This window comes from Ipomoea nil, unplaced genomic scaffold (assembly GCF_001879475.1).
Source record: "Ipomoea nil cultivar Tokyo-kokei standard unplaced genomic scaffold, Asagao_1.1 scaffold2480, whole genome shotgun sequence".
NCBI lineage: Eukaryota > Viridiplantae > Streptophyta > Magnoliopsida > Solanales > Convolvulaceae > Ipomoea > Ipomoea nil.
In genome coordinates, this window is record NW_017618908.1 from 4,434,864 (window position 1) to 4,459,062 (window position 24,199).

Genomic DNA, 24,199 nt, shown 5'->3' on the forward strand with positions numbered 1-24,199 from the left:
CGATTATGATGATATGTTAGGTGGTCGGCCAGCGCCTAGTACCTAGGCACCAATTAATCGGTGCCTAGACGAGATTTTTGTTTTTCACTTAAAACATTTCAAGACCATTTATGTAATTAAAAGAGTTATCAGCTTGTTTCCAACAAACAAATGCATTTCAAGGTCTAACTTTTATTTTTTTTAAATGGAATAAAAAAACACACAAATCGTAATGTTTACTCTGATCTAACTCATATATAACAACAATATAATATTCATTAATTATTTAATGAATATCTCAATATAATCGATGTATTATATTACAATCAGAATATGCCATTAGTTTGAGCATGTCAATTATAGATAAACTTGATTGTTTTACTTTTGTATAACTTTTTATCAGTTAAGATTACAAGACAAAGTTTACTTTATACACACCTTCAGGTAGTAACTAATAATTTCTCTCATCACAAAAATTAATAAATAAGGTATTCGTTTGTAGTTATTGGACCATGGGCTACTATGTAGATCACGTTAAGGTTTTACCAAACATGTACAATCCATGTCCTAGATAAAATTTTTTTTTGAATGCATGTCCTAGATAATTGAATTGCTATTTTCTTTTCTTTTCCTGTACGAGAATCCATTATTTTAAATTGTTTGTAAAAAAAAAAAAAATGCATGTTGCGGGTTGGATTCATCCCTGAAAGATCACTTTTTGGGCAACCAAGCCATTATTATTATTATTTTTTTTTTGTCATAAATGTCAAGATACATCACAGTAATTGAACATGTGAACGCAAAAAATAATATATGTTGTGTAGCGTTATTGGTAATATATTTCAATAGTGAAAATTATGAAATTTCTGACCACCTAAAAGTAATCTTAAATCAAGTCGAAAGTCTTGTTCCGACCACTTTTGGTATTCGGAAAAAAACCTTTATTGCTATTTCCGATCACTTTTTGGTATTAACTTGATTTAAGATCACTTTCAGGTGGTCGAAAATTCCATAATTTCCAGTAGTGTTTGCCAAATAATTTTAAGTTTAGGTTAGTATTTATTTTATTAGTTTGGACTTTATTTAGTGGAGTTAATGTTATATGAGGTCTTTCGAGTATAGTGTTTTGCTACGTTTAGTTCTAAATTTTCAAATTGACCACTCGTGGTCCAAGTAACCATCTATTGTCCTTCAATCTTCAAAATTTAACCAGCATTGGTCCTCCTAGAAGGACCGCTGCTAGTTAAAATTTGATAGTTGAAGGACCATAGATGATTAACTTGGACCACAAATGGTAACAATTTAAAAGTCGAAGGACCACGAGTGATCGATTTAAAAGTTTAGGACTAAACATGACAAAACTACGGTATTCGAAGAACCCCAGATGATATCAACTCTTATTTAGTGATGCATTATATTAATTATATATGCCTGGAAAAGAAGTTGTTGGAGTTTCATTCAAAAGGGAGTTTTTAGAGATCAGAATCTTCAGCAAAATTCGTTTACATAACTCTTCATGATTAAAGGAGATCTTCCTGCAACAAGATTTAAGGTTTAAGTTCTATACTGCAAGTATAAATAGTAGTGTGAAACTCAAGAGAAGTGTAGCTGATATATACATATTTTAGTCCATAATCTTCACGCTTCTTCCTGCAGAATTAATATGCAAAATTCATAAAATTAATTCAGGGATATTTTATATAAGATGGTAATCAATTATAGCTGTTTGAAGTAATATGTTATTCATCAGAGAAGTGGAAACTTTGTTTATTAGTCCAGAAAAGTGAAGAATTTGAGGAACGATGATACCTGCATTCCTGCCAACTCAGTTGATGATGAAGATTGGTTGGCATGAAAAATTAGGCCATAAATGTAGTGTGGAAATCTGTTCATCCGTGTAACATATTTGATCATGTAGTAGAGTTTGTTAGATTATGTGAAAAACAGATGGTGATGATTTATAGCTGAACACATTGCAGAGAAGAAGAAGAAGAAGAAGAAGAAGTACTCTCATTATTGTGTCTCAGTCGTTCATTACAGCAGCAAGAAGCATTATATATGAAAGCCTAGTCTATTCAAAAAACGGTTATAACAGAAAATAGGAGTGTAAAGACAAGAATGCCCTTTGGGCTTAAGATGACAAGAACAACCCTGATCCCTTGACTGCTTTGACTCCTCTTGTGACTGCATCAGCTTGTAATCTCCAACACCCCCCCTTAAGCTGGGGAATGGACATCCTGAAGACCCAGCTTAGAATGAAACATTTCAAACATTGGTTTCGATAAAGCTTTTGTAAATCCATCAGCAATCTGCTTCTGTGATGAAATAGGGAGCAATCTGATCACTCCTTCTTGTACTTTCTGTTTGACAACATGGCAATCAATCTCAATGTGCTTGGTGCGTTCATGAAAGACATGGTTCTCACCAATGGCAATTGCAGATTGATTATCACAAAAGAGGGAAGTGGGACTATCACATGGCACACCCAAATCTGTTAGCAGATAATGCAGCCATTGGATTTCACATACAGTAGAAGCCAAAGCTCTGTATTCTGCCTCAGAGGAAGACCTTGAGACAGTAGCTTGCTTCTTAGTTCTCCAGGAAATTAAGGCTTCTCCAAAGTATATGCAGTAGCCAGTGATGGACTTTCTAGTCTCTGAACATGTAGCCCAATCTGAGTCAGAAAAGCCTTGCAGCCTAAGATGAGTGTGAGGGATAAAATAGACCTTTTCCTGGAGATCCCTTGAGGTACCTGAGTACTCTATGAGCTGCTGTTAGATGAATGTGTGTAGGTTTGTCAACAAATTGACTCAATTGTTGAACTGAATGTGAAATATCTGGCCTGGTATTAGTCAGATAAAGGAGCTTCCCAATCAACTTTCTGTAAATCTCTGGATCATTCAATGGAATCCCCTCTGTACTGGTTAGTTTCTGACCTGTGGTTGCAGGAGTTTTAGCTGGTTTGGCCTCCAAAAAACCATTCTCTCTCAAGATCTCTAGAGTATACTTCCTCTGACAAATATTGATGCCATCAGAATTTCTGAGAGCCTCAATCCCCAGGAAATAATTCAGACTACCAAGGTCCTTTATTTTGAAAGACATGTCCAGGAATTTTTTCAGCTCATTGATTTGTGATGAATCATTCCCAGCAACTAATATATCATCCACATAGATAAGTAAGGAAGTAAAAGAGTTGCCTGAAGTCTTTGTGAACAAAGAAGGGTCTGCTGTGGACTGATGGAAACCAATTAGCATTAATGCCTGTGTTAACTTTGCATTCCACTGTCTGCTAGCTTGTTTTAAGCCATATAATGACCTTAGAAGCCTGCAAACCTGTCTAGGACTATCAATCTGGAAACCAGGAGGTGGAACCATGTAAACTTCCTCCTTTAGATCCCCATGTAGGAAGGCATTGTTGATGTCCAACTGTTGAATATCCCAATTCTTAGCAACTGCTACAGCCAGGAATGTTCTAATGGTGGTCATCCTAGCCACAGGTGAGAAAGTTTCAGTGTAATCAACTCCCAATTGTTGAGTATACCCTTTTGCAACCAATCTAGCCTTGTATCTTTCTATAGAGCCATTTGCTCTATGTTTAACCTTGTATACCCATTTGCAGCCAATAGGAGATTTTCCTGCTGGAAGATCTGTTAGGGTCCAAGTGTTGTTGGCAATCAATGCATCTATCTCAGTCTGCATTGCCTTTCTCCAAGGTTCATGTTGAACAGCTTCTTGATAGGACTGTGGTTCATGAGTAGAAGAAATAGACATAGCACATGTCCTAGGACCAGGAAGGAGATGATCATAAGATATGACTTTGTCTAATGAATGTGGGGATGTGTTGTCCTTATTTTTCACCATGGATTGGCAATAGTAGTCATGCAGCTTAGTGGGGATGTTCCTGGTTCTCCCAGACCTTCTAGGATGTGTCAGTCGGATCTCTGTGGTCTCATTTGTTCCATTGGTGAGATCAACTTCAATAGAATGTGGCTGAACATCCACTGGTGGTTGATCAATTTCAGTGGGATGTGGCTCATCAGCAAGTGAAGGCTGATTGAACTCAAGAGTTGGTGAAACCTGATCAAAGTCAGCTGGATGTAGCTCAATATCTGGTGGTGAGTCATTCATCTCAACAGAGTGTGGTTCCACATTTTGAGTGTTGAAATACATTTGCCTTCCTGTAGCATCTGTCTCAACTGAAACAGGAATTAAAGGCAGAGAGGGATTAAAATGTTGAGACTCACTGTTGACTCCTGAAATATTTCCCTTATAGGGATAGATATCTTCATAGAACTGCACATCCCTGGAAATGGAATCAGAGTTATCAACAAGATCATGAACTATGTACCCCTTCACATTTGCAGGAAATCCCAAGAAGATGCATTTCTTGGCTCTTGGCATTAACTTATTTCTTCCTTGTGAAGCAGTGGCAGCATAGCATAGACAACCAAAGGTTCTAAATTGACTATAATCCACCTTAGCTTTGAATAAAACCTCATAAGGTGATTGTCCATTATTTAAGGGAGTGGGTAGCCTGTTAATTAGATAAGAGGCATGCAAGATACACTGACTCCAGAACTCCATTGGCAGCCCAGATTGAAATCTTAGGGCCCTTGCCACATTCAACAGATGTTGGTGTTTTCTCTCAGCTATTCCATTTTGTTGTGAGGTGTTCACACAAGACTTTTGATGAACAATGCCTTTTTCATCAAAGAAGGCATTCATAAGAAACTCACTTCCATTGTCTGTCCTCACAGCCTTTATTCTTGCTGAGAATTGTGTATCAACATACTGATAGAAGACTTGAAATAAAGATCTAACCTCTGATTTGTTCCTCATGAGGTGAGTCCGGGTGAATCTGCTATGATCATCCACTATTGTTAAGAAATAGTGTTCCCCTTTCTGGGATGCAACTGCAAATGGTCCCCATACATCCATGTGGATTAAATCAAAACAATTTTCAGTTCTAGATGTGCTCAAAGGAAAAAAGAGACCTCTTATGTTTAGCAAAATGGCAACTGTCACAAGCAATGCCATGAATTTTATTAGACTGAGCAGATTTTATTCTATACAAGTATTGGATCTTGTCCATAGGATAATGTCCTAATCTATTGTGCCATAATTGCAATGTCACAGCACTGCACTGTCTGTCATCAATTATATCAGACTGATCATCTTCCTTCTTAGCAGGTGGATGCTTGATCAAGTACAGCCCACCCTTTTCTTCAGCAAAACCATGCACTATTCCACAGGGATCCTGGATATTACATGATACATCATTCATAATGAGTTTGCAGCTGCTCTGCTTTGCCAATCTACTAGCAGAAATGATATTGAAAGAAAAAGTTGGGATATGAAGAACATTTTTCAATAGCAGATTTGGATAAAGTTTGATTTCCCCCACATTAGCAACTTCCACTGTCTCTCCATTAGGCAGTTTGACAGAGATATTCTGGACCTTATGGCAGTTGTCAAGATATTCTAAGGAGCAAGTAATATGGTCTGTGGCTCCTGAATCTAGAATCCAAACTGTTGAGCAATTCAAAATGGAATTAACAAGATAGTTAGAAATAGACCTGCCTTCCTTAGATTCTTCTGGCTTATCTCTGAAATCTGTTCTGGTTCCAGATTTCCCAACTGTGAGTGCAGCACTGGTGGATGCTTGACTCCCTTGGTTTTGATTCTGCAATAATGACAACAATCTCTGGAACTGGTTAGCAGATAGGCCTATGTCTCCAACCTGATTTACTGAGCCATTTTGAGTCTGCTGATTGTCATTATTCTGCCTGCTTTTGGATTTGTAACCAGCTACCCATCCAGGGGGTAGCCATGCTTTTTATAGCATTTTTCAACAGTATGGCCAAGCATATTACAGTATGTACACTTTGGAATATTCTTTCCTGTGTTATTGAACTTTTTCTTACCATACGAAGTTGAGGCAGCCACCGGTGATTGTTCATCAGTATTCTGATATTGAGTTGCATTGGAATAAGTAACTTCATTTTTTTATGACTTCCAGAGCCATTTAGCTTTCTTTCCAGCTTCAAGGCCATGTTCAAAACCTTTTCAATGTTTGGTATAGGATCCATCACCAATACTCCCGACTTTATAGTTTCAAACTCCTCATTCAACCCCTCTAAGAACCTTATCACCTGATCTTCCTCTCTATCCTTTTGTATCTTACTCATAAGTTTGCAGGAACACTTAGGCACACATTCACACATATACATAGGTCTCATTGCATTTAATTGTTCCCATAGAACATTGCATTTAGTGAAATACTCATTGATAGACAAAGTACCTCGAACATTTTTATAGATTGCATTCTGAACTTCTGCTATTCTATGCGGATCAGCCTGTGAATATCTTTTCCTCAGAGCTGTCCAAATCTCCTCAGCTACTTCAAAGTATAGCACACTTTCTGCTATGGTTGGACTGAGCGACTTCAGGATCCAGGAACAAACAATATCGTTGCACCTTTTCCAGATCGCGTATCTCGGATCAGCTTCCCCTAGACACACAATGCTTCCATCTACAAAATCGAACTTATTCTTCACCTCTAGGGCAATCTTCATGGATCTGCTCCATGAAGCATAATTGCTTTCGGTCAGTGGGGGAGAAACAAGCATAAGGTTGGGATTCTCCGTAATGTGTAGATATAAGGGATCATCGAACTCCTCTGTTTGATATGAGTAGCTGCGATTTGCAGCAGTTTGATTGATGGGAGGAGCGGCTGTGGCATCTTCTGTCAACGTTGCTCCACCTACTCCGGAATCCATGACGACGACGGCGGCGTAACTACGGTAGCGCTCTGATACCATGTTAGATTATGTGAAAATAGATGGTGATGATTGATAGCTGAACACATTGCAGAGAAGAAGAAGAAGAAGAAGAAGAAGAAGAAGTACTCTCATTATTGTGTCTCAGTCGTTCATTACAGCAGCAAGAAGCATTATATATGAAAGCCTAGTCTATTCAAAAAACGGTTATAACAGAAAATAGGAGTGTAAAGACAAGAATGCCCTTTGGGCTTAAGATGACAAGAACAACCCTGATCCCTTGACTGCCTTGACTCCTCTTGTGACTGCATCAGCTTGTAATCTCCAACGGAGTTGAGTTTCACTTTTGATTTTTGGGTGACCCTGCAGACGTAAGAGAAATTTTCCAAAGTGCGTAAACATATCCGAACTGTATTTATAGGCAAATAACCGAATTTTAGGTTTGAATACACAAAAATTACGATGTTAATTAACTACCCTAGATTTAACTAATATCTCAATACAATTAGTGGATTACACTACTAGAAAAATATGTTAATGTTCCTAGAGATATGTCCTTATCACTCGAGGTTATAATAAACCTCAAGTAAAGTATGCGTTTGTGGTTGTTGAACCACGGGCCACTATATTGATTGTGTTAAGATTTTACCAAACTTGTAAAATCCATGTTTAGATAATTGAAATGTTTTTGTTTTTTTCCTTTTCAGTACGAAAATCCATTAATTCTTTTATAACTCAAGTTTCTTGACGGTTAAAAGTAAGTTTTAATTGAGACGTAATACATATCTTTTTGTGATGGTTTTTTGTTTTGTTTGTGTGTTTTTTTATTTTAATTTGTTCTTTTCTTTTTGATATCCCAAGTTCCTCGGTGAAATTTTGGCTTCATCAGACGGCAATTTATATCGTCCACCAAGATGCGCATTGTATTGTGCGCCCTGATGCAAAACGACGTCGTTTTACATAACTGTATAAAAAAATACACATAATTATATAAACAAATACACATAATTGTATAAACAAACACACATAACTGTATAAAAAAATACACATAATTGTATAAACAAATACACAATTGTATAAACAAATACACATAATCACGTCAATTCCCTACCACGCCTCTCAAAACGACGTCGTTTTGGGAGGTGCACAGTGCAATGTACGCCGTGGTGCAGGGTATAAAGATTGTCATCAGACTATATTATATATGGACCTTATTATGAACTCACTTTGAAGTCTATGGTCATGTTTAGTAAAATAGTTAGCTTATAGGTTAATATTTGCTTATTTGATCACTATTAATTGTTTGACTTGGTTAAAAATCAATATAAGTGTTTGGTTAATTAACTTTTTATACTCCAAAATGCTAAAATTCAAAACGCTACTCAAAGTAACTTTTTCAATTAGCTTTTTTGAGAAAAGAAATTATGGCTATGTTTGGCAAACCTAGCTGAAAGCTTAAAAGAAGCTGAAAAGCTAAAAGCTAGGAGCTGAAAACTTAAGAGCTGTTAGGCTTGAAAGTGTTTGGTAAAATTAGCTTTTTGATAAGTTGATAAATATAAAAATATAAAAAAAGGACATCTTCATAAAATTTAAATTTGTTTGTTTACATATTAAAATTTAACATTTTGTCTTTAAAAAATTTAACATTTTGAAATAATATTATTAGCATAATCATGATTTAGTATCCAATAATGAAGTAGCAATATTGTTGCGAATCTCCTTCATCTAATAATAATAATAATAATAATAATAATAATAATAATAATAATAATAATAATAATAATAATAATCATCATCATCATCACCACCACCACCACCACCACCACCACCACCACCACCACCACCACCACCACCACCACCACCACCACCACCACCACCACCACCACCACCACCACCACCACCACCACCACCACCACCACCACCACCACCACCACCACCACCACCACCACCACCACCACCACCACCACCACCATCATCATCATCAAATAATAATAATAATAATAATAATAATAATAATAATAATAATAATAAATTGACCCCTTGAAAAAATTACAAAAATAATTTTATAAACTCCAGACAACCTGTCTAAATATAGAAAATAATTTCATATACTTGATTGACCCCCTAAAAAAAATTTAGAAATAATTTTTTAAACTAGAGACAACCTTTCTAAATATAGAAAATAAATTCATATACTAGATTGACACCGTAAAGAAATTTTAAAAATAATTTTATAAACTCCAGACAACCTTTCAAAATATAGAAAATAATTTTATATACTAAATTGACCAACTAAAAAAATTTTAAAAATAATTTTATAAACTCTAGATAACCTTTCGTAATATGGAAAATAATTTCATATACTAAATTGACACCTTGAAAAAATTTCAAAAATAATTTTATAAAGTCCAGACAACCTTTCTAAATATAGAAAATAATTACTTGATTGACCCCTAAAAAAATTTTAAAAATAATTTTATAAAATCTAGATAACCTTTCTTAATATGGAAAATAATTTAATATACTAAATTGACCTGTTGAAAAAATAATTTTAAAAACTTCAGACAATCATTCTAAATATAGAAAATAATTTCATATACTAGATTGACAACCTAAAAATATTTTAAAAATAATTTTATAAACTTCAGACAACCTTTCTAAATATAGAAAATAATTTCATATACGAGATTGACCCCCTAAAAAAATTTTAAAAATAATTTTGTAAACAACCGATAACCTTTCTTAATATGGAAAATAATTTCATATACTAAATTGACCCCTTGAAAAATTACAAAAATAATTTTATAAACTCCAGACAACCTTTCTAAATATAGAAAATAATTTCATATACAAGATTGACAGCCTAAAGAAATTTTAAAAATAATTTTATAAAGTTCAGACAACCTTTCTAAATATAGAAAATAATTTCATATACTAGATTCACCCATTAAAAAAATTTTAAAAATAATTTTATAAACTTTCGATAACCTTTCTTAATATGGAAAATAATTTCATATACTAAATTGACCCCTTGAAAAAATTTCAAAAATAATTTTATAAAATCTATACAACCTTTCTAAATATAAAAAATAATTTCATATACAAAATTAACACTCTAAAAAAATTTTAAAAATAATTTGTTAAACTCCAAACAACCATTCTATATATGAAAAATATTTTCATATACTATATTGACCCCTTAAAAAAATTTTAAAAATAATTTTATAAACTTCAGACAACCTTTCTAAATATAAAAAATAATTTCATATACTAAATTGACACACTAAAATTTTTTTTAAAATAATTATTTAAACTCCAGACAACCATTCTAAATATGGAAAATAAAGTCATATACTAGATTGACACCCTATAGAAATTTTAAAAACTTCAGACAACCTTTCTAAATATAGAAAATAATTTCATATACTAGATTGACACCCTAAAAAAATTATAAAAATAATTTTATATACTTCAGACAACCTTTCTAAATATAAAAAATAATTTCATATAATATATTGACCCCCTAAAAAATTTTAAAAATAATTTTATAAACAACAGATAACCTTTCTTAATATGGAAAAAAAAATTAATATACTAAATTGACCCCTTGAAAAAATTTCAAAAATAATTTTAAAAACTCCAGACAACCTTTCTAAATATAGAAAATAATTTAATATACTAAATTGACCCCTTGAAAAAATTTCAAAAATAATTTTATAAACTCCAGACAACCTTTCTAAATATAGAAAATAATTTCATATACTAGATTGACACCCTAAAGAAATTTTAAAAATAATTTTATAAAGTTCAGACAATCTTTCAAAATATAGAAAATAATTTCATATACAAAATTAACCCCCTAAAAAAATTTTAAAAATAATTTGTTAAACTCCAAACAACCTTTCTATATATGGAAAATATTTTCATATACTATATTGACCCCTTAAAAAATTTCAAAAATAATTTTATAAACTCCAGACAACCTTAATAAATATAGAAAATAATTTCATATACTAGATTGACAACCTAAAAAAATTTTAAAAATAATTATTTAAACTCCAGACAACCATTCTAAATATGGAAACTAAAGTCATATACTAGATTGACACCCTATAGAAATTTTAAAAATAATTTTATAAAAAACAGATAACCTTTCTTAATATGGAAAATAATTTCATATATTAAATTGACCCGTTGAAAAAATTTAAAAAATAATTTTATAAACTCCAGACAACCTTTCTAAATATAGAAAATAATTTCATATACTAGATTGACACCCTAAAGAAATTTTAAAAATAATTTTATAAAGTTCAAACAACCTTTCTAAATATAGAAAATAATTTCATATACTAGATTGGCCCAATAAAAAAATTTTAAAAATAATTTTAGAAACTTTAGATAACCTTTCTTAATATGGAAAATAATTTCATATACTAAATTGACCCCTTGAAAAAATTTAAAAAATAATTTAATAAAGTCCAGACAACCTTTCTAAATATAGAAAATAATTACTTGATTGACCCCCTAAAAAAATTTTAAAATAATTTTATAAAATCTAGATAACCTTTCTTAGTATGGAAAATAATTTAATATACTAAATTGACCCCTTGAAAAAATTTAAAAAATAATTTTATAAACTTCAGACAACCTTTCTAAATATAAAAAATAATTTCATATACTAGATTGACACCCTAAAAAATTATAAAAATTATTTTATAAACTTCATACATCCTTTCTAAATATAGAAAATAATTTCACATACAAGATTGACCCCCTAAAAATATTTTAAAAACAATTTTATAAACAACAGATAACCTTTCTTAATATGGAAAATAATTTCATATACTAAATTGACCTCTTGAAAGAATTTCAAAAATAATTTTATAAACTCCAGACAACCATTCTAAATATAGAAAATAATTTCATATACTAGATTGACACCCTAAAGAAATTTCAAAAATAATTTTATAAAGTTCAGACAACCTTTCAAAATATAGAAAATAATTTCATATACTAGATTGACCCAATAAAATAATTTTAAAAATAATTTTATAAACTTTGGATAACCTTTCTTAATATGAAAAATAATTTCATATACTAAATTAACACCTTGAAAAAATTTCAAAAATAATTTTATAAACTCCATAAAACCTTTCTAAATATAAAAAATAATTTCATATACAAAATTAACCTCCTAAAAAAAGTTTAAAAATAATTTTATAAAATCTAGATAACCTTTTTTAATATGGAAAATATGTCCATATACTAAATTTACCCCTTGAAAAAATTTCAAAAATAATTTCATAAACTCCACACAACCTTTCTAAATATAGAAAATAATTTCATATACTAGATTGACACCCAAAAAAATTTTAAAAATAATTTTATAAAGTCCAGACAACTTTTCTAAATATAGAAAATAATTTCATATGCTAGATTGACCCAATAAAAAAATTTTAAAAATAATTTTATAAACTCTAGATAACCTTTCTTAATATGGAAAATAATTTCATATACTAAATTGACCCGTTGACAAAATTTCCAGAATAATTTTATAAACTCCAGACAACCTTTCTAAATATAAAATATAATTTCATATACAAGATTAACCCGCTAAAAAAATTTTAAAAATAATTTTTTAAACTCCAAACAACCTTTCTTAATATAGAAAATATTTTTATATAATAAATTGACCCCTTGATAAAATTTCAAAAATAATTTTATAAACTCTAGACAACCTTTCTAAATATAGAAAATAATTTCATATTTTTGATTGACCCCCTATAAAAATTTTAAAAATAATATTTTAAACTTCAAATTACCTTTCTAAATATGGAAAATAAATTCATATACTAGATTGACACCCTAAAGAAATTTTAAAAATATTTTTATAAACTCGCGACAACCTTTCTAAATATAGAAAATAATTTCATATACTTGATTGACCCTTTAAAAAAATTTTAAAAATAATTTTATAAACACCAGACAACCTCTCTTTATATGGAAAATAATTTCATATACTAAATTAACCCTTGAAAAAATTTCAAAAATAATTTTATAAACTCCACACAACCTTTCCAAATATAGAAAATAATTTCATATACTATATTGACACCCTAAAGAAATTTGAAAAATAATTTTATAAAGTCCAGACAACTTTTCTAAATATAGAAAATAATTTCATATACTTGATTGACCCAATAAAAAAATTTTAAAAATAATTTTATAAACTCTAGATAACCTTTCTTAATATGGAAAATAATTTCATATACTAAATTGACCCCTTAAAAGAATTTCAAAAATAATTTTATAAACTCCAGACAATCTTTCTTAATATAAAAAATAATTTCATATACAAGATTAACCCGCTAAAAAAATTTTAAAAATAATTTTTTAAACTCCAAACAACCTTTCTAAATATAGAAAATATTTTCATATAATTAATTGACCCCTTGATAAAATTTCAAAAATAATTTTATAAACTCCAGACAACCTTTCTAAATATGGAAAATAGGGAAAAGTGTCAAATTGACCCCCTAAGTCGATCGGATAGTGCAATTGGGTTCCCTAACTAAAAAAAGCTCCATTTAGATCCTCTAAACCTACAAAATTGTTCAATTAAGTCCAAAGTGACTTATTTAGTAGGTTAAGTCTTCCATGTTTGACACGTGTATATTTTTTAAATATTTTCTATTCTTTTATAAAATTTATATTATTTATTTATTAAAAAATATATTATTAAAAAAAAAAAACACACATACAGCCATCGGCTGTTTGCCTACCACTTTCCGACGAGGATCTCCTACCCGAAACCAACACGAAATCATTAGACGACTAACATGCCAGATTTGGGGACAACCCATGACGGTGAAAGATTGTAATGCCTTCTTGGCTTTCTTCAATTTTTTCTTTCTCCTAGAAGGTTTGAGCTCTGTAGGGTGGGAGAGGGATGTATGTGGAGTTGATGCATGAGAGGTTACTGGAATGATGGATTTGTCGTGAAGATGGAAGAGAACGTCGTGCAGGAGGCGACCATCGCCGGTCTCAAAGCGTTGAAAATCTTATTAGGTTGCTTTCTCATTCACCAAAGTGTGGGTGTGGATTTTCTGCTTCGGTGTTTGAGACGCCTGCGGCGAAGTGCGAAGGCATCCGTCGAGTATCAGGGGGAGGCGGCTGCTGAAGGCCTACGTTTTTTAAGTAGGAGAAGTTTATTTCGTTGATGGACAGGACATGTTTTTTTTTTTAGGGAATATGTTTTTTTAATACTCTGTAATATATATTTTTAATAAATAAAAAATAAATAAATTTTATTAAAAAATATAAAATATTTAAAAAAGACACGTGTCAAACATTTGAAGGCTTAACCTGCTAAACAAGTCACTTCGGACTTAATTGAACAATTTTGTAGGTTTAGGAGATCTGAATGGAGCTTTTTTTAGTTAGGAGACCCAATTGCACTATCTGGTCGACTTAGGGGGCCAATTTGACACTTTTCTCTAGAAAATAATTTCATATTTTTTATTGACCCCCTAAAAAAATTTCAAAAATAATTTTTAAACTCCAGACAACCTTTCTAAATATAGAAAATTATTTCATATACTAGATTGACACCCTAAAAAATTTTTAAAAATAATTATATAAACTCCAGACAACCATTCTAAATATGGAAAATAAAGTCATATACTAGATTGACACCCTAAAGAAATTTTAAAAATAATTTTATAAACTTCAGACAACCTTTCTAAATATAGAAAATAATTTCATATACTAGATTGACACCCTAAAAAAATTTTTAAAATAATTTTATAAACTCCCGATAACCTTTCTTAATATGGAAAATAAGTTCATATACTAAATTGACCCCTTGAAAAAATTTCAAAAATAATTTTATAAACTCTAGACAACCATTCAAAATATAGAAAATAATTTCATATACTAGATTGATACACTAAAAAAATTTTAAAAATAATTTTATATAATCTAGATAACCTTTTTTAATATGGAAAATATGTTCATATACTAAATTGATCCCTTGAAAAAATTTCAAAAATAATTTCATAAACTCCACACAACCTTTTTAAATATAGAAAATAATTTCATATACTAGATTGACACCCTAAAGAAATTTTAAAAATAATTTTATAAAGTCCAGACAACTTTTCTAAATATAGAAAATAAAATCATATGCTAGATTGACACAATAAAAAAATTTTAAAAATAATTTTATAAACTCTAGATAACCTTTCTTAATATGGAAAATAATTTCATATACTAAATTGACCCGTTGAAAAAATTTCAAAAATTATTTTATAAACTCCAGACAACCTTTCTAAATATAGAAAATAATTTCATATACAAGATTAACAGGCTAAAAAAATTTTAAAAATAATTTTATAAACACCAGACAACCTCTCTTTATATGGAAAATAATTTCATATACTAAATTAACCCTTGAAAAAATTTCAAAAATAATTTTATAAACTCCACACAACCTTTCCAAATATAGAAAATAATTTCATATACTATATTGACACCCTAAAGAAATTTTAAAAATAATTTTATAAATTCCAGACAACTTTTCTAAATATAGAAAATAATTTTATATACTTGATTGACCCAATAAAAAAATTTTAAAAATAATTTTATAAACTCTAGATAACCTTTCTTAATATGAAAAATAATTTCATATACTAAATTGACCCCTTGAAAAAATTTCAAAAATAATTTTATAAACACCAGACAACCTTTATTTATATAGAAAATAATTTCATATACTAAATTGACCCCCTAAAAAATTTTTAAAAATAATTTTATAAACTCTACACAACCTTTCTAAATATAGAAAATAATTTCATATACTAGATTGACACCCTAAAGAAACTTTAAAAATAATTTTATAATGTCCAGACAACTTTTCTAAATATAGAAAATAATTTCATATTCTAGATTGACCCAATAAAAAAATTTTAAAAATAATTTTATAAACTGTAGATAAACTTTCTTAATATGGAAAATAATTTCATATACTAAATTTACCCCCTGAAAAAATTTCAAAAATAATTTTCTAAACACCAGACAACCTTTTCTAAATATAGAAAATAATTTCATATACAAGATTAACCGCCTAAACAAATTTTAAAAATAATTTTCTAAACTCCAATCAACCTTTCTAAATATGAAAAATATTTTCATATACTAGATTGACCCCTTGAAAAAATTTCAAAAATAATTCTATAAACTCTAGATAGCCTTTCTAAATTTAGAAAATTATTTCATATACTAGATTAACCCCCTAAAAAAATTTTAAAAATAATTTTATAAATTCTAGACAACTTTTATAAATATGGAAAATAAATTCATACACTAAATTAACCCTCTTAATGGGGGCAGCTGCCTCCACTGCCCCCATTGTAGGTCCGCCATTGATTATGGGCTTATGAAAAATGAGATCAGGGCTCATCAAGACCCAATTTCATTAACCGAATAAAAAGTCTAATTCATATTTTTAAGAGTTAATTCCATAAATAGTCCTCCGATTGCCGATTGCCCTAGCCACGTGACATATGTCCATGGCAATTTCACCAATTTGTTCCGTCTTCAACAGGGATCTCCGATCCCCTCCTTGACGAAAATGGGGATGAGGAAAATTTTTGGAAAACAGGGACGGGACATGGATACTCTTCCCCGCCCAGCCACGTCCCGAATAATTATTATATAGATTTGAGTATTTTAATTTTTGAAATTATGACTTTGGTTTAGAAAAATTTTAATTAAAAATTACACTAATTTAACATTTTGACTAGGGGTTGAACGGGGTCAGGGACATAGAGTATACTCCCCGCTCCCGTCCCGCTGTCATCCCTATTACCAGCTAATACTATATGGTAATTGGGATAAGCAGGCCTTTCAATGGATTATCCCAGCCGAGTTAAACACGGTTCGATTTTGATTTATTATTAAAAATAAATTAGTTCTTAATTTTATAAACGGAATGGTTTTCGTTCGGTTCAGTTATAAATCAAATCAAATCGAAAAATCGATCATTATACACACACACACACACTAAATCCCCAATTCCCTAACCCAAATTTTCAAAATTGTTATTTGTTGTCAATTTTTCTTTGTGAGTCGACAAGTCTGTGATGCTGTTGTCGGACACCAGATGCAAGTAAAGAGGTCGGTTTGATTTAGACTTATTTTATATTGAGAAATATGAAATATGCATGGTTGGCTTGTTTAGATTTTGAAATTTAAATTATTAGTGAAAATAAATAAATAAATAATTGTGTGCAAAAAAAATAAATTAGGGAATATCCGAGTTCTCAAACCAAACTGAAATCTGAACCGAACAAAACCCCAACGAAAATTGAACTCTTTCAAACCGAACCGAACATGAATTAAAAAAAAAAAAAAAAAAAAAAAAAAACCTTAATTGAAAACTGAAATGCACACCCTAATAATTAGGTGTAATTAGGTGTACCAAAATATTATAAAAAAGACCTCAGAGAGCACCAATCATCCTACAATAGTAGTCAATCAAGTTAAGACAATAAGTTAACAATTAGCCATCAACACCATTTGCTAACCACTAGAAGTAGCATGTTTGGTTGGATGGAAAATATTTTTCAATGAAGTCAATTTTAAAATTTGAAGAAAATATTATTTTTTCTTGTTTGATTCTTGGAGTTCATTTTTCAAAGGGAGTAAAATTCCTCAAATTTGAGATTTTCTTTGTCTAAGTATTATTGGTATTTTATTTTTCATGAAAAAAAAATTCTTTGATCACTTGGTAGGACAATTTTTGTAATCATAAAGCCTTCTTAATTACTCTTATGATTATTGTGTATGAGTATATTGGTCTTTATACTCATTATTATCTTTACAATTCCAAACCCAACCAAACAATGGAATTAATATTTCAATTACATTTTTTTTTCTGCCAAACAAACAATGGAATTAATCTTTTTGGTAATTTATTTTTCATGAAATTCAATTTCATTCCTCTTCAAATATTTCCGCGGGCTCACGATTCTGTCACATATGTGTAATATAATGTATTTATTCACATTTAGTTATAATTATTAAGCATTGTATTGATTTATACTTTGTAATTAATTAATAATTCATGAAAAATTATAGGGAGAAGTGTCAAATATGCCCATCTACTACTGCCAAGTGTTCAATTTTCACCACGAACTAAATTAAACGCTAATTAACCACACTTACCTGTTAAATTTGTTCAATTAGTTTTTTTGCAGGTAATTGACCTTCTTTCAAGTTGCTAACAGGTTACCAATTCATTATTAAAAATAATAATTAAAAATAATTTTAAAATTATATTTAAAAAATGGAATTTCAGCCACCAACTATCCAGCGAGGACAGCCGGTGGCTGAGTATTTAGTATTTCACAGACAGCCGTGGCTGTCCGGCGAGGACAACCGAACAGCCATGGCTGTCATGTTTGAGGTCCAGATCTGGACTTCAAACGGCCTGGAACGAGGGCTGGCCGCCGCACTCGTTCCAAACGGTCATGGCCGTCTAAAAAAAAAAATTCGACGGCCATGGCTGTCTGGGGACGACCATGGCCATCCATGGCCGTTTGGAACGATGGCGGTGGCTAGTCCTCGTTCCAGGCCGTTTGAGGTCCAGATCTGGACCTCAAACATGACAGCCGTGGCTATCCGACTGTGGCTGAAATTCTTTTTTTTTTTTTTTTAAATTATGTTGTAATTATTTTTTTAATAATTGAATTGGTAACCTATTAGCAACCTGCAAAAAAAAAAAAAAAAAAAAAAAATCAATTGAACAAATTTAGCAGGTAAGTGTGGTCAATTAGCATTTAATTTAGTTTGTGGTGAGAATTGAGCACTTGGTAGTAGTAGATGGGCCTATTTGACATGTAGTATATGTCCATATATACTTTCTCAATCTACTGAAGTTTAACAAGTCAATAGCGCCCTTACTAAAATTTGAATCCATAACCTTACACTTAGGAGAGTCACTCCATGCTGCTTAACTACAAGTTCTTTGACAATGAATCAAATTAAGACATTGTAATTTACCTCGTAGAGTTCATTAGAAATAAGTCTCATGTTATGTGCAAATGGGACTTTATAGTCCTTATTATTTGGTGTTGTTAATGGATTCCCAAGTAAATATCCCTGCATGGAACCCCAAAACAGACATCGGATTGAGTGTATACACTATATTGCGAGGGGGGGGGGGGGGAAGAGAGAGAGAGAGTATGTAGATGAGTTGAAATAATGACCTACCTTAAGATTAATCTGAGTAATTCCTGCCTCAATTCCTAAGGTTCCACAATAACCCTTATAATTAGTATGAGCTAATATCATGTTTAATTTTCCACTTTGATAGATTTTTAAAATTTAGTTCTAGATAAATAATTTCACTACATTTTGGCTTTAATAATTTTATTTAAATTAGTCATTTTTTTTTTTTTTGAAAAGAAAGGAGGGAAACACTCACGGTCAGTATCTGACCCTCAGTCATTTGTCATATATTTAATTCCATGAATAAATATGTAAATTTTAAATTTCATATTCTCTAATTGGAAGAAAATGATTGTTTATTGTCCGCACAGGTTTAGCTCAATGGTTTAGTAGGCATTATTTAGGAGAAGAGACCAAGATTCGAATCTCGGACGGCGGCAGTGTAAGAATTATGTCCAAAGTTGACATATTTCTTGTGCACACTAGCATTTGGCCATGTTGGCTGAGCCATTGAGTCATCATGAGGAAAAATGGGTTAGGGTTGAAAAATCATCAATTAGTCAATGCCAAAATGTAGCGAAATTATTTGTTTAAAACTTGATATGAAAAATTCATCAAAATCGAGGACTAAACTTAATATTAATTCGAATTATTCTTATAAAACATACTATTATGTGTGCATGCATAACTTATAATAAAAAAAAAAATAATTCTAAAAATTTACCATCGGATATAACTTGAGTAACTATTGAAACAGTAATACCGGAATATGAGTCTCCACTAACATAAAATTGATTCCCTACGAATTCTGGGTGCAAATCAAACCACTGTAAATCACAAAGTTAAAATCAAAGTATTTACAAATTGATGATGCAAAGTCGAGAATATTACGATAATCAAGTTAAAAGAAATATGATTTATTCTCTGGCTAATCCTTTGGGTAATTAATTAAGGGAAAATGACACTTTTTCCCCCTGAGTTATATACCTATAGCATTTTTTCCCCCTAAATTATTGAAGTGGCTGTTTTTCTCCCTGAAATGTTAAATGGACATATTTACCCTTAAACTAAATATTTAATTTATTTTTTTTCTCCAAAAAATTATGACCATAATTGGTTCAAACTAAACAAACACTATAGCAACCAAACCGAAATATTTCAATTACAATTTAGAATCGAAATTCGATATTTAGAGTTTATTAAAATCGTGAACCGGAACGGACGGTTCATGTTCCGAACTGAAAAAATAAAATACATTTATTGTTTAATTTAGACTATTTTAAAATAAAAAATAAAATTTTAAAATAAAGACGGTTCAAAATCGCGAATCAGATCCGGAACCGCCGGTTCACGGTTCAAGATTCAAGATTCAATTTTTTTGATACATAATTTTAATAAATTGACATTTAAATATTGGGTTCTAGATCTGAATTATAACCATAAACTATTAATTCGATTGCTTTAGTATCCGGTTCAATTCAAACCGAACCGTGGTCATTCCTACGTATACGCAATAATTTGTTGGAGTAGTAAAATAAATAAAATGTTTATTTTAAGGGTATAAATGTCAATTTAATATATTATGGGGAAAAAGCACTACTTTTAGAATAATTGAGGGGGCTAATGTGCTTACCTAAATAATTGAGGGAAAAAAGTGCTATAAGTATATAACTCAGGGATAAAAAGTGTCATTTTTCCATTAATTAATTACCTTTTGAATAAACTGATAACCATGGTTAGCCGCTTGCAAACTATCCGAGCTATTAGCTTGGGGAGTGGTTGCATATGAAAATCCCGTGCCAACCGGTAAGTCCAGAAAAATAAAGTTAGCCACCTAACAATTTATTGTCACCAATAAAATTCAATTAATAATTATAATCACCTAAATTAATTCCTATGTTTCACTAATAGGTTTTAAAAAAAGTCTCCAAATATTGTGTCTATTATATCATTTACAAATTTCCTAAATACTGGTATATTTTATTAGTGTAAACTTTAATAACGGAATATTCCGTAACTATTAAAAAAATTGTAATTTATGTCTTCCATAATATGTTAATTATTAATGTCACTTCTGAATTATTAGTGGTGTAAATGTTGCCACTCAGTTTTCAAAATGGTACATATATTGTTCCTCCCGTAGTGTAAATGTTGTCCCTCAATTTTCCTCTCATATGGTACGGAATGGACAATATATGTACTGTTTTAAAAATTGAAAAGCAACATTTACACCACTAATAATTCAGAAGTGTCATTAATAATTAGCATATTATGAAGATGTATAAATTATAATTTTAACTTATTTCTAATTAAGCTATACTAGAACCTCCTTTAGGGGAGGCCCTAGTCGAAATTAAAGCACCTCTAATTAATTAATACCTAACACCTTAAATGCAAACTTGGTAAAAAAAAATTCAATTAGATATTTTTTTTGAATAAGAGTTAAATAGGCCATTGAACTACACAAAAAATGTAATTAGGTCATTGAACTAAAAAATAATGCAATTAAGTCTCTGAACAATGCAAAATGATGTCTTTAAGCCAAATGTGACCTATTTACCTATTAGTTTAGGTTATCATATTAAAATAATTATTTTTTATTTTATTTAATCATTTTAAATTTAAAAAAAAAAAAAAAAAAAAAAAAAAAAAAAAAAAAAAAACAGATCTCAGATTCGTCTCCAGCTGCCGTCCGGCAACTTCGTCTCAGCTTCTAGTCAACAACAATGACAGCTGTCTTAGGCTCTTAGCTAGAATAATTTGGAATAAGAGTCAAATAGGTCACTGAACTGCACACCGAAGTGCAATTAAGCCATCGAACCCAAAAACAATGCAATTTGGTCCCTGAACTACACAAAATCATACAATTAGGTCTAAAATAACATGTTGACCTGAAATCATACAATTCCTTCTACTTATACTATAATATAGTTGGCACAAAAAATTCATAAGATTGAACCTTATAATACGTACTAGTTTTTTTACGCGCATTGCGCGATTGGGATAATGCCTAGTTTTTTTTTTTTTTAAATAAGTACTTTAAAGTATATCAAGACAAGATTATATTGTAATTGTTCATGCATATATAATTGAATGTAGATTCATTATAATTGTCAATAAAATAATTTTATAGCTATGGTTGAAACCAAATACGGGACATAAGGGAGAGAAAATAAAAATTAGGACATAAAATATTAAATATATACTAATATTTAAGAGCTAACTACTAATTGCCAAACAAGGACATTGCGAGATAGTTTCCCACTTCAATTTGTTGTGTCATTTGAATACTCTTTTTGTCAATAAATCCCCAAGTAGTTAATATGATTGGCTGAATTATATTTTTTTAATTTTTTTGCCAAGCACTTTGTGTTCAGATAGCATGTAGTGACCTTTCCCATGTGTGAGGTCATGAGATTGAGCCTCAATGGATGCGTTGTTGACTCTTTGTGATTCATTAGGTTGAAAAAGTATTTTTTTTTTTTTTTGAAAACCAAAAACTTCATAATTTCATTAACTTAACTCAGAAGGAATATAAGGAGGGAGGGATTCCGTCCAGACAGAACGTGTATGAACCGCTCCTACATGTTTTGCTAAAGCATGAGCAACCAAGTTAGTGCCTCTACGTACAAACTGAATGGAACAAGTAGCGAAAGAATTAAACAAACGTAGACAGGAATCTAAAATAATGCCAAGATACGATCGATAAGAACTGACGTCCCGAAAACTGTCAACGAGTACCGCACAGTCCGTCAAAATAACAATGTTCTGAAAATTGTGATCCTGTAGCCATGATAGAGCCTCACATATCGCCATAGCCTCGGCTAATAGGGGATCATACGGGCAAGAGAGGGGGCCATTTACTGCTGCTACAAAAGCTCCTCCCGGGTTACGCACATAGAAACCAAACGTTGGGGCATGTTGCGATCCGTAGAAACCGGCATCCATGCTGCAAAGGACCGCATCGTGCGGTAACGGCGCGGCAGCAGGGGTGTTCGTATGTTGCTGCATGGCGGGGTGTGGTGACATCATTTCGGCCGGCTTGCCGTGAGCAGTCCAAGTAGCCCAGGTACGTTGAAACGCGGCGCAGAATAGGAGATGGCAAAACGAGATCCCAAACCGCCTTGTTTCGGGTTCTCCATATCTCGTAGAGTATTCCACAAATCTGATCTTTTAGAAAACCTACAGATGTTACTGAGTTTCCCAACCAAAGCTCCACCCACTGCATGAAACCATGACGACCAAAGTTAGGGATTTGGAGTTGTGAAATATTCCACACACGTTTAGCATAAACACAATTGCATAAAATGTGCATAACATCATCTTCAAACACCCCACAAGCAGGGCAAACATTTGGGATCTCTACACTTCTCCTAACCAGGTTAGTAATAGTTGGCAAAGCATTTGAGATAGCTCTCTATAGGAAAATTCTCCATTTAGGGGGAACCTGTAATTTCCAAATATTATTCCAAACTGCATCACATGGAGTATTAATTTCCCCAAGCCGCCTATAACCTTTTTTAACCGAATATGCACCTCTAATATCACCCATCCATAACCAATCATCATTAAACTCCACACACACCGGAGTTCGTAGAATTAATTCAGCATCTCTAGGAATAAATATTTGTGATATTAAATCCTGATTCCAAATTCCTTGGTCAGAATTTATCAAATCTGTCACCATTAAATCAGAATGTTGGGCGATCTGGTCTGAGTGGACAAACAGATCATGGGGGTCGGGCAACCAGGGGTGATCCCAAACTTTAGTCATTCTTCCATTACCAATCCTTCGCCTGCAACCACTTCGAACAAGATCTTGGCTGGCCATTATACTCCTCCAAACATAACTTGGATTACCCCCAAGTGTGGCCTCAAAAAAAGTAGTATTAGGGAAATACCTTGCTTTAAATATCCTGACCACTAGGGATCCTGGGCATGTCAACATTCTCCATCCTTGCTTCCCCAAAAGGGCCAAATTAAAATCATGCAGTCTCTTAAAACCCATGCCACTATGCTTTTTAGGAACACACATCTTGTCCCAGGCCATCCAGTGAATGCCATCTACCACATTGCTTTTCCCCCACCAGTATCTATTCATCAATCTTTCCAGTGAGTCACATAAAGTCGTAGGCAACAGGTAGATACTCATTGTGTAAGTGGGCATCGCCTGCGTAACACTTTTCAATAACACCTCTTTACCTGCCATC

General features: G+C 31.4%; 1 protein-coding gene across 1 annotated transcript; it reads right to left on the reverse strand.

Moving 5' to 3' along the window:
- Positions 1–4,945: 4,945 nt before the first annotated feature.
- On the reverse strand, positions 4,946–6,800 carry LOC109152757. Its single transcript, XM_019300405.1, has 2 exons — positions 5,909–6,800; positions 4,946–5,811 (listed from the first exon to the last, which is right to left on the reverse strand). The coding sequence occupies exons 1-2, from the start codon at positions 6,798–6,800 to the stop codon at positions 4,946–4,948; spliced, it is 1,758 nt and encodes a 585-aa protein (XP_019155950.1).
- Between the last annotated feature and the right edge of the window lie 17,399 nt (positions 6,801–24,199).

Bases quoted from the DNA above. Each gene is read 5' to 3' on its own strand.
- LOC109152757 (XM_019300405.1), bottom strand. From the start codon at position 6,800: ATGGTATCAGAGCGCTACCGTAGTTACGCCGCCGTCGTCGTCATGGAT. The intron at 5,812-5,908 runs GTATGGTAAGAA...TGCTATAAAAAG, and splicing joins CCGGTGGCTGCCTCAACTTC to CATGGCTACCCCCTGGATGG.